General features: G+C 35.0%; 1 protein-coding gene across 13 annotated transcripts in view; it reads right to left on the minus strand.

The window, feature by feature from the left end:
• Positions 1 to 2,129: 2,129 nt before the first annotated feature.
• The window catches only part of LOC126767604 (tropomodulin), a 138,395-nt gene continuing 112,740 nt past the window's right edge, over positions 2,130 to 27,784 (minus strand). For 7 of the 13 annotated variants that reach the window (XR_007669131.1, XR_007669130.1, XR_007669129.1 and 4 more), the window contains 9 exons: positions 15,023 to 15,175; positions 14,098 to 14,389; positions 13,784 to 14,004; positions 13,470 to 13,721; positions 13,257 to 13,404; positions 11,124 to 11,421; positions 7,509 to 7,954; positions 6,346 to 6,813; positions 2,130 to 3,488 (listed from right to left, as the gene is read on the minus strand). Coding sequence is in view for 1 of the 13 variants with exons in the window: in XM_050485055.1 (XP_050341012.1) it covers positions 12,469 to 12,986; positions 13,257 to 13,404; positions 13,470 to 13,721; positions 13,784 to 14,004; positions 14,098 to 14,389; positions 15,023 to 15,175 (1,584 nt within the window). In the remaining 12 variants the exon portion in view is untranslated. Of the gene's footprint in view, positions 3,489 to 6,345; positions 6,814 to 7,508; positions 7,955 to 8,903; positions 9,799 to 11,123; positions 11,422 to 12,443; positions 12,987 to 13,256; positions 13,405 to 13,469; positions 13,722 to 13,783; positions 14,005 to 14,097; positions 14,390 to 15,022; positions 15,176 to 15,286; positions 15,519 to 15,684; positions 15,802 to 27,784 lie in introns of those variants that run through there. The other 6 variants (XR_007669138.1, XR_007669133.1, XR_007669137.1 and 3 more) reach the window with 6 other exon arrangements.

The following is a 27,784-nucleotide window of genomic DNA, read 5'->3' on the forward strand; positions in this document are numbered from 1 at the left end:
ACACGATCTTAGTGGCCAATCAACCGGCCAAAACGTGAAATTATCTGCTCATCGAAGTGTTTTCTCAATAAATCCATTGGTTGATGTGATGTGGTAAGAGGAGCCGTCTTTCAGGCATCAAATAGTCGGTTCTCATGTCGCGATAACAGTCGCCATTGACGGTTACGTCTTTACTACCATCATATTTGTAGAAATATGGACCGATGATTCCACCATCCACAAACCACACCAAACTGGAAGGTCGATTGGCCAAACAATACTGAACAAAAACAAAAAAAAAAAAAAAAAATACGGCTTCACACGACTCAGATCACGCGACAAAAGACGGCTATTGAAAAAAGTACCTCTACTTGGATCACCCGTTATAACCAGAATATATTAAGTAAATGCACTAAATGCCTGTTTTTATCGAGAGGAACGGTTTTTCAGCACTCCATAACTGTTTCGAATTTGATATGTTCTATCTCCCTACATGTTCCTTGGCCTCTGCTTAATGATTCCCAATTGGATTAAGGTCAGGTGACAAAGCTTATAACCTCTATTTGCAGTAAACCAGTTTTTTTGCTAACTTGCTGGTATGCTTCGGTTGCTTTCAGCGGCAATTTACATTCAGCATTTGGTAGCATAATCGACTCCCATTTTTGGTATCGATGCTTTCTTTAATCCAGTAAAAGGGCTTATACCATAGTAAAAGAAGCACCCCCATGCGTTGATTTTACCGTCCGGGAAACATATATGGCTTTGAATGCAGTATTTTCTGACTTTTGTGCATACTCTCCGCGTCGATAAAACAATTTTCGTTTCGTCGGACCACAATATATTGCGACATTTTTCAAGTGGCCAAAGCAGGTCCTCCTAAACAAATTGAACTCTGGCCTTCACATGCCGGGATTGAAGTAATGTCTCTTTTCTTGGACTCCTGCAGAAAAGTTTAGCTGCTAACAATTTTTTGTTTATGTAGACGGAGTAACACTAAGATTCAACTAATATCAACTTTTTTTTTTTGGTATAAAGTACCAGGTAAAAACTGTGGCCGCGAAAAAAACCTATTTTTTATGAAGATTTAGCTTTAATTTTACTCATTCGTAGCTATCCGTGCAAATTTGATAAATATTTGTAAGATTTTCTTTCCCCAACATTTTTTGATGAGATTTCGTTTTTGTTTAAAAGAGACCAGACTCTCTAGGTCCATTTTTACAAGAAAATGTTTTAAAATTTGAAGAGCGTGGAATCGTTAAATCTATTTTTTTTTAATTTCACATCTTAGTTAAAATCGTTCAAATAATGTGACTATTTCCCTGGCACTGCTATTTTAAAACAACACTGTAATACCACAAACAACAAATAAAAAAGCTTCGTTACATTTTTAAGCGTTTTTTTATTTTTTATTTCATTTTTATTTTACAATTTTCATTAATTTATAAGCTTTCATCATTAAATATATATATGTATGTTTATATAAATTTTTATTATTACACTTTACAAATTTGCATTAAATAGTAAAATCATATATTCAATCATAATTCAATCAGTTGCAATTTAAATAGCTCGATTGTTAAATTTGTTTAATTATAATTATAAAATAGCATGATCTTTTTTTCATTTTCATTTTTAATTTCTTAACGCTTGCCATACAAAAGCTACTTTCATTGATAAGCAAAATATATATGTGAGTATGTATATATTTCTTATGTATGTATGTATGCATTTCAACTGGTAAGAGTTATGAATGAACAGAATTATTGCAAGTGCAAGCACTATTAGCTTTATGTATGTATGTATGTGTTTCTATATGTGTGTGCACTATGAGCATCTGATGCGTGTGCAGTTGTTGTTCGTGTATTTGGGTGGGTGAGTGTTTACAGATTTGTGTGGTCTTCGTCTTCGCAGTGCAGTAAAATACGTGAGCACACAACACACTAAAGAGTTTTCTTTCTTTTTTTAACATGAAAATCAGTGTTCTTGTGTGGAGCTGAGAATTCAATGAATTTGCCGTCACGCCATTCACCAACCTTTTTGGCTTGAACCGAAGTAATTGTAATTTGTTGATATTAAATTTATTTAATTTTAACGGCGACTCAATTTATTGAAACCTCTTTTTCGCCTTCTCTTTTTCTCTTATTGAAGAAATTTAATAAATTTTAAAGAATTTCTCTGCACTTCAAAAGTAGGGCGGTTGTGCAAAAAACATGATATATACGCAATAAATTTAGCCCTTCGAGTGCTTCAAGAAAGCTGACGTATGCTTGATACTAAACAATTGAATTTTGCTTCTTACACCCAGATACTTTTTCACATTTGCGAGGAAAACCGCGCGAAAATGCAAATCAGACTCAAGAGGACTTTGATGGGCGCCATGAGTTGCCAATTTGGTGGACTAATAGCCACTTAGCACAGTAAGCTCACTGAAATGTGCTACTCTTGAAGTTCTTATATAATTATTCTAGCTGTCTTTCAGGTTTTTAGTTTTAGTAATCACATCATTTCACAAATACATGTCCACAAACTAAATGTGTATACTCGAAATTGCACTGATAAGGTGCAATCAATATGACAGCTTATTGTAGAGACGGTAGGTTGGGTTAAGTTCTGGATATTTTTCACTTCCGGTGTGGTTTAAAAACGAATCGACCGCCTTTGCACTTGACTGTACAAAATATAGTATTTTTATAAACTAACCATGCATTTAGTACATTTACTGGCAGCATCTGTTAAACATACAATCATATATATAAGTATATATGTGTGTGAGTGTGTTCCAAAAGTTTCACTATGAAAATTACATGATTTTTTTTACAAATATTTTGCGTTCAAAGGAACAAAAACGCAACGGAGCGCTTACAATTTATAAACATAATTACAATTAGACACCATTTTGTGTGCGATACAAATGAAGTAACCTCAACAATAAACTAATAACATAAATAAAACTAATCCTGCGCATGTGCGCACATATTATGCGCGTTTATAAAACATAATTCGATAAAATTTAAGTATAAAATAGCATTTCAATCGCACATATGTATGTATGTATATACGCAAATATGTGTGTGTAGGTAAGCTAAGAAAACAAACAAACATTTATATTTTATTGCAGATCGGCTGTTACGTAATACCCGTATGCATGTTTTTAAGCATTTTCATTGAGAATAATAAAGCGTGTGTGTGCAGTTTGCTCCGAGCTTTGCGCTGGTGTTAGTGTCCATGCATTGGTGCCTGCGTTTGTTTACAAACTTTAATACACGTGAATTATAAATGCTGTAACTGCATATGTAACTTTAGCATTCAAGTAGTCTAGGATTATAATTGATGTTAGTTATTTGCTTTTTGAAGTCGTACGATTAGGTATGTATGTATAAATAAGCGCCACGGCTTGCTGCGCTCCGATTCCACTTTGATCTGTTGCGGCTGTGCGCTGCATGCCTTCTACTGCCAAGCGCCCACAGTGTAGTTGCGGCTGAAGTGACCCAAACGTCGTAGGCGGCCACCTGGGAAAAAGCAAAAGTTAGATGATTTTGTCAAATTGCAAGTGTGTTTGTATGTATAGTATATGCGGCGTGTCTCATTTATATTAGTTTGAGTGAAGGTAGTAAAAAACTCAGTATGACGCACACCGACAAATATTGGTCAAATAGAGAAGATACATATTATATTTACTTGGCTAAGTACTTAAGCCGCTACTTGTGACAGTCTGAATTAGAAGAACAATTACATGTTTGAAGGGCTCTCAAGTTATATTAACTAGTCAGCATTTGCATTAAGTATGGATTCACTGAAGTGAGGCGGCAGACGCTCTCTATGAATAAATAACATTGTTTCTATTTTACGCATATATGATACTCATAAACCCATAAGCTACAAAGAATAATGAGTACGAGCACACAGTTGCAACAGAGTATTATTTTAAATTGCGCTCAAACTAAAATTCTTCACATTTTCAAGTGTGAAATGTTGAGAAAATAGTTTTCTGAAGATTTTTCTGATTACATTTTATTTGTTCTTCTTCAATTTTAACTTAAAATCCGAAATTGTTGATTAATCGCCTTTCCCTTAATTTTGACAGTTCGATATATTTATTAGGTAATAAACTGTCAATTGAGAGTACAGAGTGCTTGAAGAAATCAATTATTATATCTAAAATTTAGATTTCCAAGAATGTCAATATTTGCTGATTTAATTTAGCTAATAAAATATATTAGAATAAGTATAGATTTAATATATATCGATGTAACAATTGCCGGTGGTGACTTTGGGAAATCCATTTTAATTTTGATATTTAATATTTGGCGAATACTTTAAATAGTTAAAATTAATTAAACTGACCAAAAGAAAAAAGACTTAACCAGCTAAAATCTGCATTTAAAGATATCGAACCTTTTATCTTTTGCGTTCGATTTTTTTAATTAATTACGTTTGTTTACATTGTCCCGAATATTAATAGCTGCATTTACTTGCGTAAATGCGTTTTTTCACATAACTGAATTTTTTAGTAGTAAAAAATTTAAAATTTTAAGCAAATTTGAAAGGCCTGTTAGGAAAAATGAATTCCTTTCTTTTAATGTTTTATAACAATAAATTTTGGAAAAAAAGTATAGAAGTTATTGTATATAATATACAATCGTGGCCACGCAAATCTTACTACTACATACATATATTTTCATACATTTTTTTCGGACTTTTTCGTTCGTTCGGGATTTTCTTCAATTTTTTTTTTGTGTTTTTAGTAAGCATAAGTAAACTAAATTATATTATCAAATTATAATTATAGTTTTTAATTTATTACGTTTAATGAGTGAAACACAAATTAGCTTTTCTGTGCTTGTACAAAAGCGGCCGATTTGATTGTTTTTAAAGTGATACACCTACACAACTTCGTGTTTCAATTAAAAAAAAATAAAATAAAATATTAATTTCAATAAAAAATAGAAATTTTTCATCGAATGTCAGTCTCTTACATTTCGAGCTCATTTTGTAAAGCTCACTATCTTGATTTATCTATAGCTACATTTGTTTTGTTTTTAATTTTTTATATTTTTGATTAATAACATGTCATTAACTTATTTCTAAATAAAAAATTTCTATACCGCAAAAAGTACCGCTATAAAATGTAGTCAAATATGCACAATACTTGAAAATTTTGAGTGGTAAGGTTTGCGTGGCCACGAGTGTATATTACCATAATTTGGAATTTATCATATTTTGTGATAACTAAGATACATATATTAATACTAATAAAAAAGTTATTCAATTTAAACTAATAAACATTTTTTTATCGAACAAAAATAATTGTCTTTGCAAACATAATAGAGAAATAAATTGAAATAATAATAAAATATTATTTTAAGGTGCTCACCTTGGGTTATGAATCATAGCATACTCAAATTTTAAAACGATATCTCGAATAGTTTTTGAGTTATAGATATTGAAAGATTAACCGTCCGGCAGTTAGACAGGCAACCATTTATCTTTAAATATTGAGTGATTACTCAGAGACTAATGATCAGATCACTATTAAGTTTTTTTAACGCCGTAACTCGAAAAATATTTATTTTTCCAGTATTGTGTTCTTAAAATAAGTCTAAATATATGCTTAACATTTTTAAACAATTGATACAGTTGGTAGTTTTTAATTCTCAAAAATCGTCTTTTTTAGGCTCTCATACTGATGATGCCCCTTGCAGAAAAATTTCCCCAAAACCTATATAAAATATTTCTATGGCTTCACAAAGGACTACATACAGCAAACCGCGTGCGTTCTTTGATCAGCCATATAACCTAACCTAACTCATATAAAATATTTATTAATTGTTCGTGGGTGTGATGCAAAGAAATCAATCCTAAACTACCAAAGCCTAGTTATTATAAAATTAGAGAGATAATCGAAACACAAATAACGTGACTTACACTATGCCATGGTAATGTTTTTAGACGCTGAAACAAATGTGTCATACAAATATTATATATGTAAATATGTATGCGAAACAGACACTTTTGCGACGAATTTTCATATGAAGTTAAACAAACGGAACTGGACCTTGATTTACAACTTGAGTCACTTAGAACAGCTAAATAAATATTTGCCACTTCTATAATTACTAATTTATAGTTCGCTCTTAGCCAGTTACACAAAGTCGAAGTGGTAGTTTTCTTGTGTCTGAACAATTCTTTATTACATAAACTTCTTACAGCGCATTCCTAAATTGGCTATTGAGTTAAGTTATATAGTAAGCTACCAATTTTATACAACACAATAAAAAATGAATATTTGTTTCATCAGGAAGAATGCTTAAAAGTTAAGTCTACGGAATAATTGAAGCAAAGTAAATTTCAAATTTTCATACGTACTTTTTTGCACAATTTCATTCAATGGGACTTTTCTCGCTTGATTACACCCTTTATATTTCTGGAAATTGATATTGTGGCTGCTGAGGTCATGGTGATGTGGTGGTGGTGGTGGCAGTTGAATTGTAGTTGGAGTAACACAGTAGTAGATGGAGCAAGTGATTAGTCGAGCAAATTTTATATTTTGGTGGTTTTCGGTTTTTGTTTTCATTGCTTTAACATGATTTACAAACATTCATTCAATAATACAAAAAAAGTTTTAAAATTTTCAGTTTTTTGTTCTACTTATTTTTTGTTTCAACAACACACATATTATGTAAGTAGTAGAGAATTATGTATGTATGTATATTGTAGAGGTTTTCTGTTTGTTTACGGTTGGCTTTGCAAATTAAGGTGAACAACAAAGTGGCTAGTTGGTTGGTTGGTTGGTTCACACGGTTTATTTACGCTGGTTGAGGCGATTTACACGTACTGGAAGTAGAGAAGAACACGTGGAAGAGAGAAAAAACCAAAAACAAGAAACATTGATTAGTCAAACATGTTTACAACAACAAATTGTCATTATGCTGAGGAGTGGTGGGAACTTTTAGTTAATAAACAACAACAAGAAGTAATGGCATTCAATTAGGAGTAATCTTATTTTAGTAGTAACTTCATTTAAGAACGTTCTCACAACAAGCATTTTCAACACGAGAGGGCAAGTTATTGGGGTGAATTTTAAACGTTTTGCCAGCGCATTCATTACAATTTATTTTCAATTTTTCAAAATACAAAAACACTGAAGACCAACGTTGAAGACTCTTCAAGTGGACACGCCAACATTTCCAGCCTTTTTCCAGCTAGTTGAAGGCTTAACTGCTCAGGGTGGGTCTGTATGCAATTGTTAGTAGGCAATCAAAAAATACAGTGGCATACATATGCATGGAACCACTCGTGTTCAACGCAGTATTAACTACTTACAAATACATAAAAATAACAAAAAAATAATAATTAAGATTATGAAATAAAAAAGTGAAAGCTCATTTGCGCTTACTTAAGCGCTTTTTCGTAAGATTAATGCGTTTGATTAAGATTTGCTTTGTTGGTTAGTTCACTTCACAACATCTTAAAGATACTAGGTATAGTAACGCAGAAACGCAACAACAACATTTACAAAATTTACGAACTTTTTTGCGCTCGACATCCACGCCAAACGACAGTCACAGTGTATACGGTGTACATACAGACTTATGTAGATGCACAGGTTTTTCGGTGGATTCGATTTTGTTCAACAGCTGCTTCACTATATTTTTTCGGCATTTTTGTTTACAGTTTGCGTTGTTATCGATATTATTTTGAATTATGAGTAAACTTTTTGTTGTTATCGATATTATTTTGAATTATGAGTAAATACATGATTTTACTATTTTGTAAGTAAAGTTATAAGGATTTATGCTTTCACACATTTTACGGTTGGTTCGGTTTTTTGTTGTTTTGTTGTTGTGGTATTCGTGTTATATGTTTGAGGTCTGCTATTAATCCTTTGGGCTTCAACAGAGTACGTGGTGAGTTTTTGTTTTTTAGGTTGGGAGAGTTAATATTTCACTTAATAATTTAAATCGCAGTTTAATTCCTAAATAAAATATATAAATTTCGAAATTTATTTTAGAATGCTCGGCTTTTTGGTTTTGTGTTTAGCATGAGTTAGCAGTGTTGTTGCTGATGTTTAGTGTGACTTTCAATGGCCGGACCGATAGCTGCAGTGAAGTGCCAAATTGTTTATTTTACTTTTTCGTAATATATTTTTTATAAAAAAATAATTATTTTATAATAATTAGAATTAATTTCAAAGTACTTCACTGCAGCTAGAGAAAGTGCGGTATTTGTGATGAAATTTTTGAATTTTTTGACTGCATGATGTCCTTACGGGCGCTTTCTCGATGAAGTTCGAACTTTGCTTCGAAAACATGCTTTTAGTAAAAATGTATAATAAAAATGATGAAATAGTCAGTCAGTAAATTGGAGCATGCAAAAAAAGTTAAAATTAGTTTACAAACAAAAAAATTGTGGCAGTGCGTCAAAGTGGAAATGTATAAATGTTAGAACTACTGTTACTGAACAAAATGGTACTTTAATAACAAGGTCTAAAAAGTGTTTAAAACTACAGTGAGTTAATAAAAATTTCAGAGCTTGCTTTTAAACGGACGAAATGGGGCTACAAGCGGGATTTGGAAATTGGTCAAGCCAAAAATAACGCCAATTTAGGTTTGCATAGTATGCATTAAAGGCAAATCAAATTTTTTCGAGGCTAAATTGTGCTGAAAAAATATATAAACTACAATTGAATGGTGGCTACATTGTTGAATGTACAATAATAATGTTAGCAGCGCCACTGGCTCGCCTTTTTTATGCATACATATGTCGGTAGTAGCGGCAATCGTTAGCTTTTAAGAAAATAATTTGGGTTTAGATTTCGGTTTAGTGGTTATTTGATGTTTGTGCGCGCTGATTGGCGTTGCACCAGTTTGCTTGCTTCAACACTCTACGCTTGCAGTATGCAGATACGAATGGTTTATAGATACCTTGTTTATTATATAAATATTTACTCCTAGAAATCATTTTGAATTTCTCGAAACTTCGTTTTTGTTTTATAAATCATTATCAATATCAGCTTTCGTCTTCTTTAAGTCCATCGGCTTCTTTCATTCGCCATACACCTCGCATATATTTTATGTGGGTTGTGTATGAAATTTATTTATGCATTTATGAATATGATTTAACGTAAACCTAAGTATTTTATTTTTTTTTGTTTGTTAAAATATATTTCTTCCTTGATTTCATTTATAGTTTTTGTCTATATTTAGTGTTTGTGTGCTTTTGTGTGTTTCACGTTGTTTTGCAGACACTGTGCACTGTAATTTTTGACTTTTTCCTTTTCTCAGAATTTTTGTTGTTCATTCTTTTTATGATTTTCAACGAGGTTAGTTTAATTTTTAATTTATATTCGATTTGGGGAGTTTTTCGCCATATCCTTTGTTAAATTCGCGCCCTTTTTGTGTGTGCAAAAGTGCGCTAAAGTCTAAATTAAGCGTTTATGTGCAGAAGTTAACTCGCTAGCCGCGCTATTATGGTCTGATATAGTCGGCAGCATCTTTTAATGACGAATTAGCTTTTCTCTTACTCTTTCTAGGTATATATATATATAAATATATAGGCTGGTTATCCTTGCGGCGTTTGCACGTCTTCTTTTCGCTATCATTTGCTTGCATCAAACGCGGTACTTATTTGTCTTAACTTACGAGTGCGTTATATATTTAGTAAATAGTTTTTTTTGTGTTTATTTTCTTTTACTTCAATCATTATACATATAAATATATCTTTATTAAGATCATTCATTATTTTATTGAATTCTTGTTGACTTTCTGTGCAGATTATTGAAAAATCTGAACTGCAGACGTAACTCAAGATCTTTTCTTACTGCAAACACAAAGACAAAAAACATAGAAAGAAACAAAAACAAGTAAATGTTAAAAAACGGCAAATCAAAAGGAATGTATGTGCGCGTATGCAAGTCAAGGAAAAAGAAAGACGCCAACAAAGTGTGGTGGCCATACAACTTGCGCGGTGGGTGGTGGACAAGTACTCGGAACAGAAAGTTGATTATAGAGATATAGAGAGGTGGAGACAAAACGGCAATGAACAAAAAACAAACTCGAGACAGAGTAGAAGTGGTATTGCTGGAGGAGTGGTGAAATGTTGAGACGCGAGTGAAGGATTTGAATATATGGCAAACTATAGCAAACAAATGGGCGAATTCGCATGACGCGGGTTGAATGTTAAGCTCGATGATGGAGTGAACAGTATTTGTCCGGTACAATAGACAGCAGGTAGGAAACAAAATTCAACATGATGACATTGTCTCGACGAAAGTGTGCTCAAAGTGATGGCACAAACGAGTTGAAGCCTGGTTTAAATGCATACAATGATGATGACGAGCTGTTGAAACTTATGGATATGTACATATATAAACAGCGTTCTTTTATTTATTGTTTTTCGATGCCAAATTATTAGATTCTTGAAACCGATAGCTATAATTTCTTACAGTCAGCCAATTTGGATTGATGGTAAATTTATATTTTTTAATTAACTTTAAGTAAGTTTTTATAAAACATAACCAAAATCAGAAAAAAATATTTAAAGAACGGCTGTAATATATACATATGCACTTCTATATGTATGCAAGTAATTTTTTAATAGTCAATCGATAAAACAATATCAATAGATAAAGCAGAGTGCAATTAGCAAAGACGCAATATGAACTTATTTAAAGAAGACATAAACATCCCGTTATATGACAAGAAATGGGAAAACTTTTATGGACATATCAGAATGACACAATGGCTATTTACAGTGAAAAAGAGACACAAGTTAATCGATGAACCTAATGTAACTGAATCTTCTTTCTGAAGCTTTAGATGACTTCATAACAAAAACATAAAAAACGAGGTTAGTTTACACTTGGAACACATTGTAAGAAGTAACACAACGAAAATTCCATATTTGATGATCATTTGGTGTGGATGAAATTATTTAATAGTGATGCAGATTTATATACAAAGAACGAAGAAGTGATGCTGACTGATTTGGTTGGTGGTTTGTGTGGACGTCTGGTGTGGTTTTAACTTGGCTGATTTTGGACAAATGTTTGTGTGTTGGCGGTGTATTTTTGTTTTCATTTTCGATTTCGTTATTTGTTTTGTTTTTAATGTTTTTTTTTATACAAGAGCAACACACTAACTCACATGAGTGCATTGTAACTGTTGGCACTTTGATTGAACGCCGGTGATGGTGATTGCAATTCGGAGCTGGGTGTCACGGCACGGCTACCCGGCACCACCATATTGTCCGGATCAATTTCAGGATCAAAGTCATCGCCACCCGCCACATGGTCAGCGTCCTCCTCAAGGTCGAATTCAATACGTGGCTGCGGCGATGGCGACGGTGAGGAAGATGGCGATGGCGTTGATGCCGGCGGCAGCTCCATATTAGCCGGCACAATCAATTTCGGCAAGTTCGGTTTCAATTTTTGCACGCGTACAACTGTTGTACGGCCGGTGTGTGCGGTGCATTAAGCGATGATGCGGCGTTTATTATCATTTGTTTGATTTGTTTAATTTACACGTGTATAAATTTACAAATTTGTGGTTGACAAAGACAGTTTTTGAACAAATAAATAAAAGAAACACTATTAGGAGGTTTTCTAGTTTCAACAATTTTATACATACAAAATGGATAGAGTAACGGGTTCAACAAGAGCAACAAATACAGTTAAGAGCGGACTTACATTGAAAGGGAACGAACTACACAACGGTTGCTATGTTGAATGAAATGCGGACTGAATGACAACTGCTTGGATCTAGTGAAGGATGAGCGGGGCAAAATGCATAAAGCAAAGCTTGTGAGTGAAAATTATGAAAGCCGCCCCAGAGCCAAAGGGGGCATAAGTATGTATGTACATTATGTAACTAATTTAATTGATGATGAGTATGTATGGTATGGCTGAGCTTGCGGCGGCAGCAGAAGTGATGTAATCGTTTTGAATGAAAAGTCCCCATGATCTATGAAGATTGAGTGAGTTTTTCCGTGATTAAATTGTAAACATTATTATAAATCTCTGGTCCACTGTTAAATGTGGCAAACTATTCGTTAAAGACCTATTCAACTATATTCTTAACAGTGTAATAACAACAATAACAGCAACAATTAATAGTAATAAAATGAACGATTTAAGAACACATGAGGCTTCAACAAAAACAATTGAACGATCGATGAACAACGCAGTGACGTAATGTAAATTTGTACATTGGCACATTTTCGAACGAGATTTGAGCAAATCACTGTTTATGTTAAACGCAGCAAAATTTAGTTGTGGGAGAGAGTAAGAGAACGGGGTAATCAATATTACCTGACGCCAGCAAATGCAACTCTTATTCGATTTTTTTTTTGATTTGAGATTTGAAGGTTAGGAAATTTAAAGAACAATTTTATATTAAGGAATTCAACAATATTCGTTAAAAAAATTTTGTAAAATGTTGGACTAAATTTTGTAATAAATATTTTTTTCAAATTTGAATTTGTGCGAGTTCTTTAAATTTCCTTCTCTTTGCGATCGTTGGCATTTTGTATGATATTCAATGCAGCTACAACGGTAGCCGGCGCTGGCAGCACAGCTGCTGCTGCTGCTACGTCTGGCATTCGTGGTGGTAGTGCCAAATCAGCATCACCGATTTTTACATCTAACTTTTCGATTTTTGCATTTGCGTCAATATCGTTTTTCAATGTTTTCAAAAGATTAAATTCGTCTGAGCCATTCGATGCACTGATCGCCGAGTCATCTGACTTTTTCTCGGTAGCTGCATCGTCAGCGTTTGCAGCTGTTAATTGAATTTTTTGCTCAAATTCAGTTTCAACGGACGGCAGTTGTGCTGTATTTATGGAGACCGTTATTGGTGATGCTGGCGGTGCTGCCTCATTTGTCAACATTTGCAAATGAGCGGACAAAACTAACGATGGCGATGATAATGGTGGCAATGGCGCGATTTGTGATTCGGATGGCGGTGAGCGCATGAGCGAGCTTTCAGCAGCTGCAGATGATTGTATTTCGGCTGTATGTGAAAAATGTGAAGAATGGGATGGTTACATCAGTGTCTTTGCGAACCTAATAAATAGTTCTTTCCTTATATGTATTATAAATTAATTAAACTTATACGACCAGTCAAGGGCAAGTTTAGGCTTCGGAAAATTGAGTGAACTGCACTAAAGCCAACGATGTTTCGCGCAGTCGGAGAAGGCATACATTTGTACATATGTACAAAATCCTTCTATTAAGTGCCTAGAAAATGTAGAGGAGTAACTAACTGAAAACGTGTACTCACTTCTGTCGATGTTGCGCTGCAAATGTGCGGCAACTCTGTGGCGTGCGTCATTGAACTCCAAATGCAGACCCAATCTGAGCAATGATGGATTCTTTTCCACTAATTCGGTTATTTCCATTTCGATCTTGTTACCGAGCACTGAGGATCGCTACAATGCAGTAAAAATATTTTGTTGTTTAATTACCTTTGTAATATATGAGTGAGGGTACTTACTTGATTGGAGGCCCTGAACTCTTCAATTGTGCGGCACTTGAGCAGGGCTTTCACTAAGGTCACAATAACAGGCGGACTAATGAAATTCGTCTCAACATTTAATACTCTCAAGGTTTTGCTTTTCTCAATTGCTTCAGCCAATAAGAGAGCTGTCTTGTCGGTAAGGCCGACATTTGTTAAGGAAAGAACTTCCAAATTTTCATTTTCAGGCAGTACTTGGAAAAGTTGTTCCAATTTCTCATCGGAAATGTTCTAAAATTATGAAAATATCTGTATAATTATATTGAATTTTTTTCGAAAATTTAACCTTATACCTTAATGTTATTTAAGTTCAGTTCAATCAATTTTGAATCGTTATCTTTTACGCGTTTAATTGATTCTTCGACATCTGTGTTATTTGGTGGGTCCATGGGGAACAATTTTGGTTGAGTTGACTTTGTAATACCATCCCATCCCATGCCAACTGGCTGACCTTTGTTCAACAAAGAAGCATGATATTGGTCCTGATTCATCATCGAGTGGAAGCCAAGAATAGCTGCAAATGAGAAACCATAACAGATTTTTAGTAATATTTTCAAATTAAGTACATTTTTTCTGAGCCTGTCTAATCTTGGTTGCTTTTACGTACCAGCCAGATCGATAATTTCTTCTTGTGTAGCGTCGCTCAGCGCATGCTCATACTCTTCACCCAAATCGATGGCGATCTGTTCCTCAGCGGCAACTTCGCTTTCATCTCTTGGCGGTGGCACCCATTTCTTGCCACGTACTGTACCCTTAACGTACGGCTCAAATTCGGGCTCATCGGGTGTTTCTAAGGCCTGCTTATTAATATGCTCGATAAGCTTTTTGCGATTCAACGGACCAGTGGGATCTTTGGCGCATTCATAACTGCAACGTTGATCGGGTGGCAGGAAATTGTCCTGAGAAACAAGAAACAGAATTATGTTAATTTTTTTGTATTAACATTTTTTTTTAAGTGCCCTAACTGGAGAAATTAAGTAGTATATACACTAAAGCACTTCGTCATCGATTCATATCTTCTGTCCGCTCAGTTTGAGCTTTGCTATCCAGTAAAAAACTTAAAACCTATACAGAGAACGAAGCCAATCGGACCGCCAACACGACATATCATATATCTGCATACAGGATTACAACAAAAATACACTTGTAGTGAATAGTCTCATGCAAACTCGACTACTGTGTTTTTTAGCTATGGTTGATTTGTTTTTGTTTCAGAATGTGTAAAACTAGATTCCATAATTTCAAATATTGCTCGTGGAGATGATTTTAGTAGGAGTCTTTTCCAAATCCCTCAATAATTCTGAGTCTAATCTTGAAACTTCATTTACACGCTGCTTGACTAAGGTGACAATGAAACTTATGACGACATTAGCTAGAATTTATGCAGCGTTTAGAGTTCTGAAAGCATTTAGCGTAGTATCCTTTTACGGCGTTTCATGGAGGACTATTATTTTTACACACTCTTAGATCTCTTGCTTAATGCCACACAACTTATTACGAAAAATCAAGTTATAGGAATATGCACTACTTACATCGGGATCGACTTCTTTGGCCAAAATATTGATTTCTTCCGGTGACAATTGCGCCAGCAGAGCATCAACGTCAACCTCATCATACTCGCTCAAATCCTTGCCGTACAATTTGGCAGGCGTAGTGAGAGTGGTGGTCTTGGTTGTCGATGAAGTCTGAAAAGGTAAAAATAAAAACAATAAATTTAGCAACAATAACTCTGGAAATTAAAATAAACACATAAATGATAATTTTTTTTTGGTTTTCGCTTGTGAGTGAATGCCAACTTTTTTCAGCGCCAAAGTGGTGGGTGGTTGTGGTGCGCGTCTTTTCACTTTCGGCACTGGACGTAACTTAATGCGCTGGAACTCAGCCTCTGGTTCTTGTCTCTCTTCGGGAGACTCCATGAATCTTTTTTTGTTTATATTTAATTATTTAATATTGAATAAACACTGCTTTGAATATGAGCTTGGTGGGCTCAGCGTACGCTTCTCGGGTGAGTACTTGGAAATATAATAAACACTTGGCGCAACGAATTACCGATTGCGTTTCGAAACACGAGGCGTTGCAAGCGCATAAGTGAGGAAAAATGTGAACATTTATAAATCAATATTGCATTTCCTCATATATGCGCCCAGTGTAAAAATTAATCCAATTAGGTCGAAGGCTTGAAGTGTTTACCTACCATTTGGCAGCGGAAGAGAATGAATCATACAAAGCGATCAACTGAAGACTGTGGAAACTGTTGAAGCTTCGTCGTGGGTAGGAAATGCGCACCTTCGCTTGCCGTCAAAGTTCAAATGCGACTGAGTGTCTAGTCGGCGAGAAGAAACCTATTTCAGGTCGCCCGCAATGACGCTGTGTCTTTGGCTTTGGACGGCAAACTTCCACAACGAAACCTTCAACAAAGCAAAGCCAGCTCGAAAACGGGCAAATGAAAAGGGTTCGGCGGTCATTGTTCATGCTCGAGTGAGGTGGAGTAATAATGACGACGACGACAATGCTCGGCACGCTTAGTTAGCGCTGTCCGTCTGTACGACTGTCGTGAGTTGCGAGTTGCATAGTCAGTCACATACAAGATTTAGCAGTCAGCGGAAATTAATGTGAGGCATTGCGGATCAGCGAGCAAGCAAGCAGGCGAGCTAGAGTCGTCAAACCACTAGCGAACCTACCAAACAATAACAATGCTTGCTTATGTTAGCCAACTGGCGTGCGGCTGCACCCGAAATGCTCGATCGCAAGCACATAGGTATGACCTAAGATTGCACAATAAGCAACCGTGGCTGCGCAGCGAGGTTGGTGGGACCCTACAAAGACACGAAAACAGTTAAAGGTTTTATTGTAGCTTTTGTGACTCAGTTCTCGGCTGCGGCGATGCATGGCATCAGCAGGCGGCTGCTGGACTCAGTGAGGCTGGGAACGCAAGAAAGGAAATTCTAAAATACATATGTATATGTTTTGTTGTGGTTCTGTGAGTTCAAGCGCCTCATTTGAACTAGTGACTGCCAAAGTATGGTTTAAAGCGAACATGTGAATCATTATTTTGATTTTTTTTTTGTGGAAAGGAGGTGGAGATAATAAAATGGAAATCGAGAGTCAAATAAAGTCAGCATTCAAAAGCCAAATTGAGCTCGGGCATACTTATGAGAATAAGTTGAATGTGTGCACTTATTTGATAACTTGGTTTAGTGGGGATTCATCTCAATATACATATTTTATAGCCCTTTTAGAGAACTACCTATAGACCTGTCTTCGGACCATCGACTATCTCATTCATATTACGCAAAGAAATGGTATCCAAAAAACCTTTCTCAGAAGAAGTTTCAATACGAACCGATTAAAGTTTATATTTTGGATAACCCTCGGTAAGCACACATTACAGTTCACATGAAAGAGTTTGAATGAGCTCTTTAATTTGTATGCAACGTACTCGCTAAGTATCAACCAAAGTTCAAGTAGCGTGACAAAAGCGGTTGAATTGTTAAGTCGTGATATTGCCACGATCGGCGGTCGAATTAGACATGCAACGTTGGCTAAAGAGCCGCACGAAGCGTTACTGGCCAAGCTTAATTTGCTTCACCGCCTAAGTATTTACGTGCGACTGTTCAGGCTACATTTGTTTCATGCAGACGCAGAAATGCTAACTTGTTTCAACAACATTGCGGTAGTTACGAGCCCTTACATCCGTTCTAAAGCCCATTTGGAGCCCGCAGACTGGTCGTTTTGAACGTTTTAAATTCATCGAGCGTGACGCAATCAAAAGCGACCTTAAATGGCAATCTTCGTTAAACAGACGCGCTAGGCAAATGTTTTCCCCCCATTTTTAATACGTAGAAACAGGGTGTCGCGACACTAAATATATGAAAAATATTTGACTAGGGATATATAATACATCATAGAGGAGAGATGGAGGTTAAGAATTCATAATATAATATCATAGCGGAAGGACAGCGGCGTATGTACATCAATTTGACAATAAATTTTTATTAAAAAAATTAGATTTTACAAATAAAATTTTTTTGAAGAATATTTGTAGATTTTAAACGCTTGAATTATGTGGTTTCAACAAGATGTCGCTACATGCCACAAGCTAGACGATTTTATGGCCATTTTCATTTGTTAAAACTTCGGAGAATCAAAAAATTCATTTCAAGAAATTCTTTGCCACCAAAATATCCGATTTCCATATTAGACTATTTTCCGTGTGACTTGTTCCTATTTCCAAAAATAAGAGAGCAACTAAGCGCATAGCTTTGGAATACAACCTTCCGAAGAAATCGAGTATTCCGGCCGAAATGCTCAAAAATGCCCAAAATACTTTCGAATGGACTAATTTGACGCAGACGACAACATTTAAATGAAATTGACAAAAATATAATATATGTACCAATCTAATATGTATATACCGATGAGATTTTGCAAATTTTATCCGGATTAAAAAAAAAGTTATAATCTGGATATATCATAAGGAGAGATGGAGGTTCAAAATTCATAATATAATGTCATAACGGAAAGACATGTACATCAATTTGACAATAAATTTATTGCTAAAAAAATAACAGGAATTTTACAAATAAAATTTTGCGGGTTTGGAGAATCTATTTGTAGATTTTGAAGTACGCTAGACGAGTTTTTAAGAGCTTGTCAATTTTCATTTGTTAAAAGAGAGGGATCAAAAAATTTATTTCGAGAATTCTTTGCCAAAAATATCCAATCTCCATATTCACCAGACATGAATTCGTGTGACTTGTGTAACTTGTTCCTATTTCCAAAAATAAAGAGAGCCTTAAAGCGCATAGCTGAAGGAGCTCAAGCCTAGCCCAAAAATCGAGTTTGAGTAGCATAAATGCATAATATCGAACGGGGACTAATTTGAAGACGACAACATTAATGTTGACAAATTAATATATACATATATTTTTTTTACGTAATTTTCCGTTATTTGTTAAACACTCGTATGTACATACATATACATACATACAAATTTTTAATTTCTTTAAATGAAAGTAATCAGTTCATCAGCATTTTGACAAGAAATAGTGTGCGACACCCTGTATGTGGATGTACATAGCTGTGCATGATCATAAACAACTGAAACTCAGATTCAGGTGTAATCATCTTATTTTCTTGTTTTTGTTGTTGTTATCTGTTTATGTTGACTTTGCTAGTGTCTTTTATTGTATGAGAAAAAATTATTGTATTTATGTTCTGTACGCCACCAGCTCGTGCAGTGTATAGTATAACTATTAAGCGGCGCGTAAAACCGGTTCGTGTGAAACATAAAAAGATAACAATAAATAATACACAGTAATCAAAAGTAGTGAGTCGACAAGCCACACGTACGAGTACTTGAAACCTGAAAAGCGGTAATGACAGCGACGTTGCGGCAGACAGCCAAAGCTGGGTAAACGAACTGGTCTTGTAGGTTTTGGTCATAGAAAATTGACCCATATATGTTGGCTATAATATTTGTGGAAAATATTTGTACACAAGTCAAATCGTAAACAAACGGTGCTCAGGTGGTAAGCGAGTTCGAAATTTTCGGATTTATTTGGAATAGTTTGTGATACGATTTGAATGAGTCCATTATTGATGGTCAGGCTCTATGGTCTTTTAGCTAATGATATTTGATTGAGTGAATACAAATTTCGGAAAAAAGTCTTTAGATACCGCTCAATTCTATTCACGAAACGAAACTTAAGCAGTCTTACATTAATTATGAAAACAGAAAAACGAAAATTCGAACATCTAAATCCGTATTTATAATCATTAGCATTCTAAATGCCACAAGTTAACTCCGTATGTATAGTGCTTATGTTTTCTTCATTCAATAACAAGTTTATGTATTTAAATGAAGCTTTGCTTTAAATTTTTCATTTTATAATTAATCATTAAGCGACTGAAGCTAGCTGTTGTATTAATCAAAAAATAATTATCTTTTGGCAGACATAATACCACAAGAATAGGTGTGTCCACCACAAATAGAAAATATACAGAATTATATCATTAATAAGTAACTTCGACAAGAGTTATTATTTAACATTGGAAATACTACAAATACGCAATAACTCCACTAAGCCTTGAGACAACCCCAAATGTTTAATAAGAACGTGCTTCTCTTGCCAAAATAGAGAGCTAGTCTAATAGCTATGTTCATAGGTGTAGCGTGTCCTTGAGCATGGAAATGAAAAATCAACGATTTGCATTAAATTGCATTGAAGTCAGAAGGAATGCATTTATTGCATTATTAAAGTTTAATTGCCATATTTCCAAGCTGAACGCTGCGACGCGGTGATTATTGCAAGTGTTGCAAAATTCTATTTGCAGCAGCGAAAGGTGAGGTGTTTGAATAAATATTTTATTTATTGTAATAAGCAAATATGGTATTTATGTAAGAAAAGCTTCGAATTACACAGCTTACATTGAATAATGCTGCAAGTCGGTTCGTAGCGATGCCCGACCACTGCAAATGCTGTTTGAGCGTGGCATAAGCATTCTGCTGAATATGCAAAATTGACGTGTTGCAAACAAATGACAATTGAGTTCATGGTCTAATCAAACGTGAGATAGCACACACATGCCCAGCTATAAATGCTGTCATAAATTTAATAGATAAATCACGCAGCCTAAAGCGGGAAAATACAAGCATTGAGGACAACCGGTTGATCTGATGCACAGACCAATAGATGCACCTGCAAACATGATTTTTATGAAAATTTAAATTAAAGAGCGAATATTTACACCGATGACCAAGAGACTCCAATAATATGAATTTTGGAATATCGCGTGAAATTGACCCTCTCTGTGGTAATTTAGCAAGGGTCAATAAAAGCGTTACTCTGTACTGTTTTCATTTTCTTGGCAGAGGTTCAACAATTCGTTACGACCATTGATTAAATGATATTTATGCATTTTTGTTTAATTATAAAAATTTCGAAATTGACTTAGATTGCCAGTCAAAAGAAAGTTTCTTCTATAAAATAAAAATTTCTTTTTTTTAGTTTAACTGTTAAAAAATAATTCTACAAATTACTTTGGAAGTATTTTGCTGATTCGGCATCCAAACTGATCCGGCCGAAACTGAAACTTTCAACATATTTTTCTAGAATCTGCCTTTTTCAAACCGATACCCACGATTTATGAGGTTCTACTGGACCGATTTACCTGAAATTTTTAGAGAGTATTCTTTATAGACTTATCTATGTCTCTAGGTAGCCATTCTAATTACTATTTCTAAAAAATTCTAAACAGACAAAAATGTGATACAAAAATTTTTTTTTTAAGTTCAGGGAGCCGAAATTCCATGAAAAACTTTCCCGTAGTACCAAACATTCCGATGTTATTCTAGATTAATACTGTTTTTTAGTTTCCGATTGCTAGGAGGGTTGAAATCTATATGAGATCCTCCACTTTATCAGCTGCTAATTTTAAAAATTTTTCACCTTTTTTTATTTTTTGATTTTTTCTGCACTTTTGTAATAAAAAACTGATAGAAAAAATTGTAATTGTATTTTTACGACACTTTCAAACCTGAAATTAATGTCTCTATACTAGCAGACTCCATAAGGCAAAGTCCTCAGAAAAAATGTTATGTCACTGGTCGCAATTGATATACTAAGTATTAAAATCAAATCATCAGAGCTAAACAAAATCTTTGAATTGGCAAACCAAGCATTAAGCAGATGTTTCATAACATTTAGTATACGTTTTTTCCATATGAGTATACTTAATTTAAGTATTGAATTGTTTTTTGAGTCTAAACTCTACTTAATTCCAAATCCTACCAATTTGTAAACAAACCTTTTCTAACTAAAGTAGATGAGATTTTATTTCGAAGTAAGTCCTAGAGTTTTCCTCAGTCTCCTCGACTCAATAACAGCCAGAAAAAGTAGACCAACTAAGCAAAGCTTGCCAATTGCATTTCTGTGACAAAAAACAGTTAAAAATTTACACAAACATTGCAACATCTCAACGTATGTAAATAAATCCAGCCGGTTAAATGTACCGTAACCTGATCCAATTAAAGCACACCTCTGCCGAACGTTGGAAACCAACAGAAACATTCGCAGACAGAGAAAATATTGGAAGAAATTCACACCGGCCATCAGCAATACGAAAATATGAATGCACACACAATATTTATTTGAACGCAGCGACGTGCGTGTGTGTGTGTGCGTGTGCCTATTCACGTTTCACCAGGCTTGCAAAGGTAATGAAGACAAATAGGAAACGTGACCACGACTTGTTGCCTCTTTTTCTTGGCACACAGTTATATTTGCAGTTCATCGGCTTTTCGTTGACCGAATTGTGTGGCGGCAAACAGAATAGTTATAATAAAATTGTGGAATCATTAATGGGGAACAACAGCAACAATAAGCAACGCAGCATAAGTAGGCGTCTCAGTCTACGTTAGTGACATTAATTACATCCAGTTTGTCTCAGCGCTGCTTGAGGCGTATTTGTGGCAAAAATGCATAAACAAGTATTAAATATTATCTGGCTTAGCACAGATATTCGTTTATGTGCGAGATATATTTTCATTTGCCGTTATTCGCACGTTCATCAAGTGATGTGTGTGGGTGTGTCTGCGAACCAATCATGTCACGCACTTGTTTTGCGATACAGTTGATCGGATAACGGCTGAAGACCGAAGCGAGACGTCGAAATGATTTGCAGAATTTAATTTTGACAATGCAGAAAAGCGTATAACGGTATTGACATCTGAGAAAATTGGCATCACTTGTTTCGCTTTCATGGACTGCATTTCATTGAGAGATTGAGAACATTATTGGTAGCCGAAGTGGGTAAGTAGGTGGTGAGTGGGCACCGAATAAACGGTGATGTGTGAAATTTGTGCTAAGCGGCTATTAAATATTGTTAGGTTTGCAGCGTTCGACATACGAGACGGTACGAGTAAATGCAACATTAATTGGAATGAAGAAAAGCTAAAATCTTATGTAAGTATAATTTAAGTTTCTTTGACAGGGTGTTTCAGGAACCGAAGGTACTAACACATAAAATAATATATATAAATATACATATTTCACAAAAAAAATATAAATGATCAGCATGACAAGCTGAGTATATTTGGCCATGTCCGTCTGTCTTTTAGTCCACCGGTTTTTATAACCCCGAGGTTGTAGACCTCAGTTTTTGAGATATCGATATAAAATATTGCCATGTTTTTTTCTCCCCAAGAAGCTGCTAATTTGTCGGAACAGCCGACATCAGACCACTATACCATTTTGCTGCTATATAAACTGAAAGACCAAAAGAAAGTTCTTGTATAGAAAACTTTTTGATTTGACAAGATACACGAAATTCCACATGGGTTATTATCCAAGAAGAATATCCGATACATAAGTATAAATGTACAAAGCTGCCATACAAACTGATCGATCAAATTCAAATTCCTGTATTATAGCTTTGGTGCAACCCAATTCATGGTTTTATCTTGTTATTAGTATTGTTGCTTTAAAATACTGTTTTTTTCACATGTGAATTTTATAACCTAACCTTTAAGCGTTATAAAGCAAATTTTTACATAACAAAAAGAATGGAAAACATAAGTCAAAAACTTAATTTTAACTAATCAAAATCGGTATCAACAAGAAGTTTGTGATTAGCAGACACATTTTGTGAAATTTAAGCAAATAAAAAGTGACAGGGTAAAAGTTTTCCAAAACAAACAGTTTGCTCTATTTTTTAATTAACAAAGCCCAATGTTGTTGCTGTCGTTTTGCTCCAAAATCAGCTCAAGGCCCGAAAAAAGGAAATGTTTGCAAAACAAGCGCTCACACATACCCGTACACACATGCAACTGCATATTCGTGTTCAACAACCTACACGCAAATGGTAAAACAAAAAACAAAAACAAAAATGTACAATATTTGAAAGCTGTAACTAGCAGTACGCACACAATGTACAAGTTTGTAGTGGCAGACAACTTTCCGTTTTGCGAGCTTTGCAACTCAGCTGAAAGTTGGAAGTTGGATGCTCGAGCAAATAAAACTGGAAAATTAACGCGAAAAAACACAAAATTAGCATTTCATAAAAAATTAGTACTTTGGCGTTGGTAAACTTAGATTAATTGAAATGCCAATAGAGGCGGCTGTCGGATAACTACTACCGACAAACATCGATTTCCAGCGAGTATTCAGTCAAGGCAAAGCCAATACAAAAAATTAATAAAAATCTTCATAAAAAAAGTAAACTTTGAGATTTTTTTGTTAGATATCATTAACTGCTAATGATATGCAATTCTTTGCTAAATGCTTGCAATTCTTTACTGAAAATTATCGTAGCGCGCAACAAGCTGTCTGCACTCTACATCCACACTAACCCCAGACCAGTTATGAAATGCATGTTAGAGCAAATAATTTACCGTTTAATTTCACTTCTGTCAAAACTGGCTTATTTGCATGACTACCAACTGTTTATCTAAACCATTCTGTTCCACATAAAATAACGACGCTAAACTAGTTGGGCGTTTGCAAGCAGACTCTAATATTTTTGCTGCCGTTTGATTGCCGGAGATAAGAATAAAAGTTGCTTTGATCACAACTTTGTAGTTGAAAATAGTAAGCCAAATGAAAATCTGTTATTTTTAGGTTGCAAGCTGCCATCCGACAATTTGTTGTATGAAAATGAAGTAGTAACGGTAAAGTTAAAATTATTTGGACAAATTAAATGTGAAATTTCTTTTCCTGTCAAGAGAACGTAACACGCAAAGAAAATCTGAATATACTAATAACGAACATTGAAAAAAGTCTAGAATAATTATTGCATTTAAACAAAAGCTAAACAAAGAACAACCAAATAATAAACAAGACGCAACAAATCGTCAGTTAAACAAAGAATTTCTCATTATTGCTTTACCATATTAGTAAGAATACGGAAACCGCATGCGATTGGGAAGCAAATCAAGGTAGAACAAGCTGCGCAGTTGTTGTCCTCATATTGCTTAACTCGCTTGATAAGTTTGCGTTTAAATTTCACAATTTATGCTATGCTGCTGTGTCTGGCTTGTACACTATGTATTTAATGATTTACATAAGGCATTTTATTCCAAATGGATATCATATTAGAATGTAAAGGTATTTCACAAATTGTGAAATTTTTTTTCATAGATTTTTTTCTATAACTTTTCTTTGGTAACAGAACCCGAAAAAAGCTTATGGAGTATAGTCGAATGAAAAACTTTGTTTTTTTCGACAAAAGGCAGCAATCAGCAAGCTAAAACGGTATTTAGCTCAATCACTAAAAAATTTAAAAATTAATTGACTCAATTATGACAATGTTTGTTGTAATTTTTTTTTATGAAAATTCGTATATACTACATACATATGTATTTACAGTTTCCAATGGAGCGTAATCTTAAAAACAATTTGCTAAGCAAACAAGCTGTGCAAAAGAGTTAATTAAAAGCGTGTGGCATGGTTCAACCCACAGAAAACACATTTGTATACATAAGTATGTATATGTATGTACATATGTACACACGCACACGCTTTTAATGCAAATATGTATATGAACAAGCAACGCCGCGATAATTGGGTTAGTAAATAAATGCGGATTTCTGGTGGTTTTGCTTATCCCTTTACATATATTTATCACATCTACATATGTACATACACCTATGTACACAAGCAACTTTTTTAAACGTCTGTTATTTATAAATTAAATTAACTAAATGTTCAGGTATACATATTTTTCTTGGTTATGCGAATAAGGACCAACGACTGCTGCGGCTCATACATTTTGAAAAAAATATATTGTTTTGTCACCCGGAAATTTTAATTAAATTCCCCGGGTAAATGATATTTCACAAAATTGCATTTTAGTAAGTTGGTAGGATTGTCCTTAATATTGTACTATGCCAAATAAGAGTGCCAGTTTGTTTACATCAGCTGTTCAAGTCGATACACCTCAGTAGTGCCTTGGGATTTTTACAATGGATAAAAATATCGAGCAAAGAATTTGTCTCAAATTTTGTATTTATTGCCAAGTTTCGTATGCGGAATCTTTGCTAATGTTGGAAAAGGCTTATGGTGATTCAGTTTTATCAAAAACACAAGCCTACGAGTGGTTAAACAGGGATTATTGAAGACATGCCTCGTTCTGGACAAACTTCATCCTATTCAACTGATCAAGTATTACATCTGGTGGGTACTTTGAAGGCAACAAATTAAATATTGATGAATAGTTAAATATTTTGCATTTTATTTACAATTTTTGGATATTTTTTTTTGTCCCAATTAATTTTTCCTTATCCTACCTTATGAAAAGTACTGTTTGTTATTTTGATTTGCCACCTGCACAACAGCTTTTTTATATGCAACTATAAAGAATTTCATTACAAATTTTTTGTGCACTTTAAACTGCCAAAAACAAATTTAGTCCGCTCAATTCAATTTCAGCGATTTCAGAAATTTAGTAGACATTCATACTTAGATTCATATAAGGGCGCTTGCAAACTTCCGTTATATGTATTTATTTGAACATAACATCCAACGTTCATGTGCATATACATATATATATATGTTCATACGTACATTTGTATATACCTACATAGATCACACTCAAATTCAATTCAAAAGTTTGATGGATAAAAAATGAAGAGCATGAAAAGTGTATTGTTGAAAGGCATTAGTTGTTGTTATTGTGATGCAAGCGCGAGTACCATAGCCATTGGAAATTCGCCACAAGCGCAGCGCTACAGGAAAATGCAATATGTGTGTCATGTATGAACGGGGAAACTAAGTCGGGGGAGGAGCACTGTCAACGGGACTTTTTCGATGAGATGGCAATTTGAGCAACTCTTTGTCAAGCACTTTGACTACCGAGCGATGTTCGTGCGCTTGTAATCACGCCTGAACAAATGCTGGAAATGCTGCATCACAACTAAATATACACAGCTTCACGCTTTGAGGAGCATCGAGGAGCACAACCATGCTCGACACGTTTCGAATTGTGACGCCAAGCGAGTGGAAGTGCTCGCAGTAGATACGGAATATTTATTGCATCATAATAGAATTAAGCGTGTAATGAGTTTCGAGGCGTGTAGTGCTGGCGGTGGCAGGAACGGCGGCAGATGCGCTTAGCGTGGCATTTTATAGCATCGAAAGCGTGCAAAAAGCTCTTTTACGTTCAACTCAATCGCAGTTGGCTGCCAAAGCACTTGTCAACACGCTGGGTAATCAGATATTATTCCCAACGCTGCTCTGAACGCAGTGCGACGGAGGAGATTTGAAAGCAATAGCTATGCTCGAGAACATTACGAGCACTTATGCAATGTTTTTATTTGTTTTGGTTTGCATTTTTTTCGAATTGAATAAACTGCATGGTTGCATTACAGTTATCTGAGCGCTGTGCACTTATGTTGGCAACAGCAACAGTGGCAATATTTAAGGCCAGAAAAAAACTGTGAAACCGCAATGCTTTTGACAGTCAATACGAACTAACGGCTTTTAAAGCTGTCATTGAAATATCGATGACCTATTAAAAACCAAGCATGAACATGGAACCTTTTATGTAACCGTACTGGGGCGAAAATTCGAAACTGACGGCAGACGTTCTAGTTTCTGACCTAATTTTTACAAGTATATAATTCTTTTGAGTAGAAATTTATGACCGCAAATCTGTAGATGATCCCTAGATAGATAGATATTGTTAAAGAGGTAATGCACCGCGATTTACTGTCTATTGTGCCCTCTCCTATATCACATATGTATGTTCACCAAGGTCCAGCAACCTGAATAATTCCAGGAGCCTGCTGGGCGCTACTGAGGTGATGTGATCCCTGTCTATGTAGATGGAACCCAGTGCTAATCTCTTCCTGCTCTCTCCTCCGTGCGGAGCAGCTCCTTAAGAGTGTGGGACCACACTGCGATGCATGGTTCTGGTCCCATCATCTTGGACGCTACCGCAGAGCGGACTAGTTCGTCGGCCATCTCATTTCCTGCTACCCCTTTTGCCCCGGCACTCAGATTAGATGCACCCGTTTGCACAAAGATAGGCGGCACAGGTTTTCTATGCATTCTTAGATGATCCCTAAGCTCACTTATTAAAAAAATAATAATTTGTTATTTATCGGCTGTCTGCAAAGCTTAAAAGACTCTGGGCTACATTTTTTTTAAAGTAACTAGTTTGTAACCAGTGGAATTAAGTTCCACTGCAGACTCACTCCACATGAGATGTGAGGTGAAAATGCAGCTGAATTTTTGGGCAAATACGCGACCACGCCACAGAATACTCAATAGTGGCGGTTTAGAAAAAGTTTTATG

The sequence above is a fragment of the Bactrocera neohumeralis genome, chromosome 2 (genome assembly GCF_024586455.1).
Source record: "Bactrocera neohumeralis isolate Rockhampton chromosome 2, APGP_CSIRO_Bneo_wtdbg2-racon-allhic-juicebox.fasta_v2, whole genome shotgun sequence".
Classification (NCBI taxonomy): Eukaryota; Metazoa; Arthropoda; class Insecta; order Diptera; family Tephritidae; genus Bactrocera; species Bactrocera neohumeralis.